The sequence below is a fragment of the Abrus precatorius genome, unplaced genomic scaffold (genome assembly GCF_003935025.1).
Source record: "Abrus precatorius isolate BTA unplaced genomic scaffold, Abrus_2018 Scaffold2, whole genome shotgun sequence".
NCBI lineage: Eukaryota > Viridiplantae > Streptophyta > Magnoliopsida > Fabales > Fabaceae > Abrus > Abrus precatorius.
This window is the reverse complement of record NW_020874362.1, coordinates 22,787,178-22,794,388: the sequence shown is the minus strand read 5'-3', so window position 1 is coordinate 22,794,388 and position 7,211 is coordinate 22,787,178. Positions and strand designations below refer to the sequence as shown.

General features: G+C 33.6%; 1 protein-coding gene across 1 annotated transcript; it reads right to left on the bottom strand.

The window, feature by feature from the left end:
* Window positions 1–1,372: 1,372 nt before the first annotated feature.
* On the bottom strand, window positions 1,373–6,155 carry LOC113859629 (protein NRT1/ PTR FAMILY 4.6-like). Its single transcript, XM_027492351.1, has 4 exons — window positions 6,116–6,155; window positions 5,730–5,947; window positions 2,681–3,112; window positions 1,373–2,356 (listed from the first exon to the last, which is right to left on the bottom strand). Exons 1-4 carry the CDS (start codon window positions 6,138–6,140, stop codon window positions 1,373–1,375), a joined length of 1,659 nt encoding a protein of 552 aa, XP_027348152.1. The 5' UTR covers window positions 6,141–6,155.
* Window positions 6,156–7,211: the final 1,056 nt, after the last annotated feature.

The following is a 7,211-nucleotide window of genomic DNA, read 5'->3' as shown; positions in this document are numbered from 1 at the left end:
GAGTTATCAATCTTCAAATCTTAAAAGATGGTTTCTCAAACTTTAAAAATATCTATTTGATGAGTATGCACAATTAATATGAACAAATAACCTTATTCAACACGTTGATGGATGAAATTTGATATTTATAATATAAACAATTGTTAAGTAAAATGATTTTTATTAAAGTCACTACTAAAGTAATTAGTGAGAGAAGTCTCTTTACATGAGAGTGAGAAGAATAAATGTGAATCATACAACTATACATGAATTATAAAGATTCAAGAAAACTGAAATATTCCATGATTACTTAAAAGATTATATATAACTTTTTTTAAAAGCTTAAATAAATTATATATATGTTTTAATCTTAACTATTTATGATAAGATATAATGGTTAAAATTTGTTCCTCTTAATCTTTTTATATGAAAGAGGATACTAAATATGGTCCATGCAACTATAAATGGATGATCAATAATACAGATTTAAAATATTATATAATGACTTAAAAAAATTATGTTCTTCTTGAATTACTCTAACAAAAGTTACTTTGTTTAATAACATTATAAAAGTTAAATTTCATCGATCTAACCTAACTGTTAAAATTTATTTTAAAGTAGATTTAATCTACAAAGTATTATACAAATAAAAAAATAATTATTAGTTCATTAAATAATTTCATTTTAACATTTAATATACAATTTAAAAATATAGATAATGCTGTTTACAAAATTACATAATTATGACCTTCTGATTTATAAAAAATTTAATATGCTTAACATCAACATGTTATCTTATTCAACTTTTCAATGGATGAAATTTAACTTTTATAAAGATATTAAATAAAGTAATGATAGTAAGAGTTACCATTTTTTTTCTGATATTATAAATGTATGTTAAAGTTAATTGCTAGTTATGAGTTGAAAGGAGAAAAGTCCTCTCTCACTCTAAATTTTTATGGAGAAAAAAAAGCAAGAGCTTCGTTTATAATGATACCATTATTAGTTTTTTTGACTAAACGAGCACGGGGGCCAAACATCACTGCGATGTGTAAAAATTAGCAAAATCATCTATTTATCCCATAAAATAAGTCAACAAGTTGGGTAGGGGCATCTGCATGCAACTCATTTGATCCTTCGTACACGTGATGAAAGAGCCACATTGATTAAACAAGATGCACCCTCTTTTCTAATATATAAAATCTCACTCTCTCTATTGTATTTCTATTACTAGGAATTGCCGATACACTCGGTTGCGGGCAAGTGCAAGTATATACAGTTATAGCCGAATATTGGCTTCATAAGATTTTGATCAGTGGTCTAAACCATTTGAAGTTAAAGGCTTCATAACCGATTTGAAAGTTTCCACCTTTTTATTTTTGGTTTTCTATTTTCATTCAATTGTAGTTCCTGTTCCTCTATATTTGTATCTGATAGCCCAAAACAGGTAATGTAGGAAATTCAATGCACTGAGCACACACATGAGCCAGTAAAACCTCTCTAAGTGATAGTGGTTAAGGTTAGCACCAGCTAGCCATGGTCTGTGAGAGGAGTTACCAGTGACACTATTTACTATTGATACAATTGCTGAACTTAGGTAGTAGCCCATAGCCAAAGAGACCCATGAAAGTGATGTGGCCAAAGATCTCATCCTAATTGGTGCTTCTGTGAAGAAAAATTCCAACAACCCAGCCAAAGTGAAAAGATCAGCAGACCCAAGGAACAAGTACTGAAAAGCAATCCAAAAGAATGTGATAGGTAGTGGTTGGGTTGGATTGTCTAATAAACCAGAGTTAGTGGCCACCCTTTTTCTCTTTACTTCAACAACTGCTGCCACTGCCATTGCGACTATAGAGAGGACTAATCCAATGCCAATTCTTTGGAGGTGAGTGATGCCTGTCTCAGTTTTGGTCACTTTCCTTGTAAATGGGATGATGATGTGGTCATAAATTGGTGCTAGAATCATTATAAAGAGCACTGGGAAAATTGGTAAGGAGGCTGGTGGAACATTTAAGGAACCAAGTTTGGTGTTCATAGTTGCAGCTTGTTCCACAGAGAATGTGGATAGTTGAGCCAGGCAGCAGTTTAGCATAATGGTGCAAGCAAATATGGGTATTACTTTCAGCACTATTTTAACATCTTCTACTTGCTCCACGGTGCATTCCATTGATGAGTAAATTGGCTTGTTTTCAACTGCTTTATTGAGAAATTTGAGTGTGTTTGTTGGGGTTGCTTCAGTTTGCTTGTTTGCATTGGCGGTTTCTTTCCCTGCCTCTTTTCTACCTGAGTGTTGGTTAGAAGGGCTTGAAGTCATGTTCACCACAGCACTGCTAGAATTTCTGTAGAAGCAGCTATTGAGTGAAGCAGCAACCAGTACCTGCTCAGTCAAAAGCAGCAAGTCCAAATTAGTCAAAGAGTGAAGACAATTAACTATATGTGGAGCATGAAGTGAATAAATAAAAAAGAAAAAATTATCTGTAGTGTTTGAAACATCTTTTTTTTAACTTCTCTTCTACTTAAGTAGAAGTTCTAAAAGTTCCTTTTCTTGTGTTTTTCTTCATGAAAATATTATTGCTGTTTCCCCTTTTTCTCTAAATGTGCATGACCGAGCTTCTTCTAAGGAAAAATGAAGTAAAAAGAAAACTGGGTCAAATACTTCCTTAGAACTAAGCACATATCGGCAACTCTCATTAGTTTTTACCTTAAAAATGGTGGTAAGTGGGCTTCCAGAAGGGATCTTGTTCCTATAACTAGCAGAACCTGCCAAGAACACAGGGATGGATACAAGTATGGTAATAGTAGAGATTCCAAAACCCCATTCCCACCCTTTGTTGTCTTCAACCCACACTACAAATGTGACTGCAATAAGGGCACCACATGACAAGCAAAAGACAAAGTAGTTGAAGAAGGTTGATCTTTGTTTCCTTCCAGATGGGGTGTTCTCATCAAATTGCTCAGCACCATGTGCTGGCAATGATCCCTTAATTCCTCCAACTCCAAGAGCCACCAGATAGAGTCCACCAAACAACATTGCAGCTTTTCCACCATTAACTTCATGGCATGGGGTGGACGGGACACATTCTGGTGGCTTCAGTGAAGGTACACGAGCTTGTATAGTTAGCACAATCAGTCCCTGCACAAGCTCCAATTCCCTTAGCCATGCTCAGATGTTCAATACAATAAAGCAGATTTTATTTAATTTCTCATATGCTAGCCCAGCTTATATCTTCTTATTTTTTTTAATAAATCTTTTTATTTTTATAAAGTAAATTATCAAATAAAAGAATCATATATTTATTATATTTAAAATATAAATAAAGTTATCCGGGCCCAATATGTTGATGTAGAATAAAAAAACTGCAGCAAATATCAACTTGGTAACCAATCAAAGCAAATGGCAATGCACATACAGACACTAACTATTGTTTGAGTTAGCAAGGCACACATTTTTATGGGATATGAAATAATGAGAGTCAACCAGTGAGATGCAACACACAGAGGAAGAGCATAACGTGTCCTGTACCATTTCTAAAATGTGCCCAAATAAGGAAGGGTCAGTATCTGTTGATGAAAATGGGCCACCCAAGTGGGCCAAGGCCATGTGCTCATCCCCACTTCAGCCCCAGGACTGGTATTGAACAGACAATGACTTCGTACGTTCCACGATCTACTATTAGTCATGACGTGTCACTGTGGGAGATTTTGGCTTTTAATGAGATATATCTCCCTTTGACCAAAACAAATAAAAAAAAACATGTCTGCACATGCTGTCCCACCGTAAGTGGTTTTATGAAACTTCTTTGGCTAAAACTAGGGGTGCTCATAGCTGTCTTTGATGGGGTTTAAACTACTCAAATTCTATACTTTACATATCTCCTAGTTTAGAGGAGTCAACCCAAAAATTATATTAATAAACTTTAACGGTTAGGTCTATAACTGCAATTCTGCAAACTGCAGTTCCTCTGAATCTGCGGAGGATTTTACTCCTATGCAATTAGCAATATTTAATAATTTATGCACGATTCATTATTTTTCGTTTTTCTCAAACTTATCTATAATTTACTCAAAATAAACACGATTAAAATCTTAGAGGCATTGTACTCATCTGCATAATTGTACTCATTTAAACTTGATAGATCAAGGGTAAATACTACAAGATTAATAACTTTGTGAACTAACGAAAATAAAAACTGCTAAATGTCAAAATTAATTCTATTCAAATCTTTCTCTATTATCTTGAATCTATTTTGTAACATTATTTGAATGAAACATGTTTGGTTCGCATCACTTTTAATTTATACTTTCGTATACAATGTATAATGTCACATCGCTGGGTAGAGAGAGAAGAGAGATGGAGAGAGAGAACAAAACAGGTTGTTTTTTAGTTAATATAAAATGAAGAGTAATAAAAACTGATGATGAAAAATCAGGGATTTGTCTGAATAGATATATTATTCCAAGTTATTTATTGCGTGGTTTCTTATCGGTATGCCAGTGCCACATGTCAAGACTTGGCACAGAGTCAAATCCACCATTTCATGAGGAACTGTGTAGTATGTGTAGTTATAGCTCTAGCGTTTAAGTTTATCAATTTAATTTAATTCTTATAATATTAATTTTATATATTGGAAAAAAATTGAATAAAAATTGAATAAACGCGATTTATGCAGTGGCGGAACAAAATCCGTAGAGCAGAAGGAGTTGTTGATGGCGTATAGAGAAGGGCATGCGGTTTGAGAAGCCAAAACGACAATGATGTTACTTTCCAAGTTCAAACATAACTGAGCGAAATCTCTATTTGTGCAACGTGTGGCACTGCCACAGAAACATAGGGTCCTAGGCAATTAGGCATTCTCAAGGAAATGAAATATACGTTGCATGAATGACGAAGATAAATAGCTGGGTCCCCCACTATCTTTTAAATTCGTTTCCCTCTGACTCTTTTTTTTTTTTTTCTCTTATGGCACGAAGAATAAATAATTAATATACATAACACAAAAAATGAAAAAACTCCTCCACCAACATTATTGTTATTTTGTCTCATTCACTCTTCTGTGTCACACGCCACTTTTTTCTCTCTGCTACAATTTGTCTTTCTTAGCCACCACTAGCAATAGATCTCTACACATTTGGGAGTTCAAGGTTAGCGTTATACTAATGTGAGGAGAGATAAAAGCTACCCCTATACTTTTTTCTTTCTTTCTGTTTTTCTCTTTTCCTTTCTCATGTTGGTGCCTTAAAAAATGATTCTTGACTTAGACAGGTATCTTAGTGGCCGTTCGCTCATGCAATTCATGAGGCTTTCTATGACCAAGTGGGCAAACGAATGCAGCAAAAAGAAAGCGAATCAAAGGGGATGGATAAGACAGTTTTTTTTTTAAATTTTTTTTTTTAATATAACATTATTGACATCTTTTCAATTCTATTATAGGGATTTGGTTGCATCATTTGATGCAGCCCCATATTGCAAGTTGTATTTGCAACTTGCAATTGACTAAGATTCTTGTTAAGACAGACATCATGGTTTTTAAAGACGCTTGCTCCTTAAGGAACCCAATACTAAACTAAATTCCACCCTCTCTCTCTCTCCCTCCCTTAATTCCTTATGATCAATAATGGGAAAAGAAAATAGAAACACATAAATGCAAAATCAAGGTAGCACTGGCAGTTAGTGGCTTATAAGGAATACAATTATAGGAGATTGTGAAGTGGAAGAGAGAAATTAAAGTCTCACAAGAGATGTGTCATACCAGGAATTCAATAACTGCGCTTATCAGGTAGATGTGATAAGTGGTGAAAAAGGCATCAGATAAGAAACCTCCAAGGAGGGCAAGGAGGAAAGCAGTTCCCATGAAATTTGTGACATTGTTGGCAGATTTTGAAGGGGACATGTGCATGTACTGCCTCAGATACAGCACCAAATTGCTTGCATTGGCTAGATATGCCAGATTCTCCAAAATCTCCACCACTGCCACAAACACACACACAAACGTGGGAATAAGTGCCAGATATGGTTTCATTATATGTAACATCATTCATCACATACATGATTTTTATGAATGTATAAGTCCTACCCATGACATAAAAATATGTATTAAACTATTGGATCATGAAAAGAAGGGAAATTGGGACAGACCCAAAACAAAGGAGGCTGCAAGCATGCCACCATGGTGGCCTCTGAGAGCTGGCTTGTTCCTCCAGTTCACATAGCCTTCCCATCTTGTTGACTGGTGTTGCTCTAATTCCTACAAGAGAATTAGTGACTGAAAAATGTGAATAATTAAGTTATATATATGAAATGAAGCACAGCATATGATATAATTAAATTAAGGAGAAGAAAGGGATATGGTTTAGAGGAGAAGAGTGCAAGAAATAGAGGGAAAAAGAACTCACCATGAATCTCTTTATCTCTCTCTCTCTTCTCTTTTTGGGTTTGGATCTGTGAGAGAGAGTTAGGGGAGCAAAAGGGAGAGGCTGGTGGAAGATTTAAAGAGTGCGGAAGGGAAGGGAAGGTCCAACTTGGGCAGAATGGTCTAGACTCTGATCCGCAACTATTAACATTTTGACTTTAGCTTCTCTCATACTCACTTTTTCTTTTGTAACAAATTAATATTTGCATATCGTTTTCAAAGGCCTTTAATTAATGAAAAATGTGCATTTTAACATACTCTTTCCTTAAATTAATTTAACACTAAAATTACACTGATAATTTTATTGTTTGAAAAGATGACACTGTAATTAGTATTGGTAGCATTATTGAAGTAACTAACGTTGTGAAAATTGTTACCGTAATTAGTTTTATTGTCGTAGTTAGTTTCATTACGATTTTAGTTGAGTACACAATTATCATCATACGTGTGTTTATTAAATTATTTTAAAAAATTGTAAATAAAAAACTGCTGTATAGCACAGGATTCTTACTGTTAGTTATAAAACCATTAGAAGCTAGAAATTCAATAAAAAAAATCAATAAAATTCTATAAAGATTATAGAACGTGACATGTGGCTTAAAAAAAAAGAAATTGTTTTCTGTGAAAAATAATGATTAAGTTAGTGAATTTTGAAAATTAAAAAGTTTAAAATATTTTAATTTATAAAAACTTAAGTAAAAAAATGAGAGTTAGATAATTTTAAATAAAAGGAAGATTAACATTAAAAACTAATTATTTAATTTTAAGATTAAAAATTATAATTAAAAAGAAAACTAAAGATGCTATCTATAATTTTAAGCA

Coding starts and splice junctions, on each gene's coding strand:
- LOC113859629 (XM_027492351.1), bottom strand. CDS start 6,140: ATGCTTGCAGCCTCCTTTGTTTTGG. Junction 5,948..6,115: donor TGCAGCCTCCTTTGTTTTGG/GTCTGTCCCAAT, acceptor TGTTTGTGGCAG/TGGTGGAGATTTTGGAGAAT. Junction 3,113..5,729: donor GCGCAGTTATTGAATTCCTG/GTATGACACATC, acceptor GAGCTTGTGCAG/GGACTGATTGTGCTAACTAT.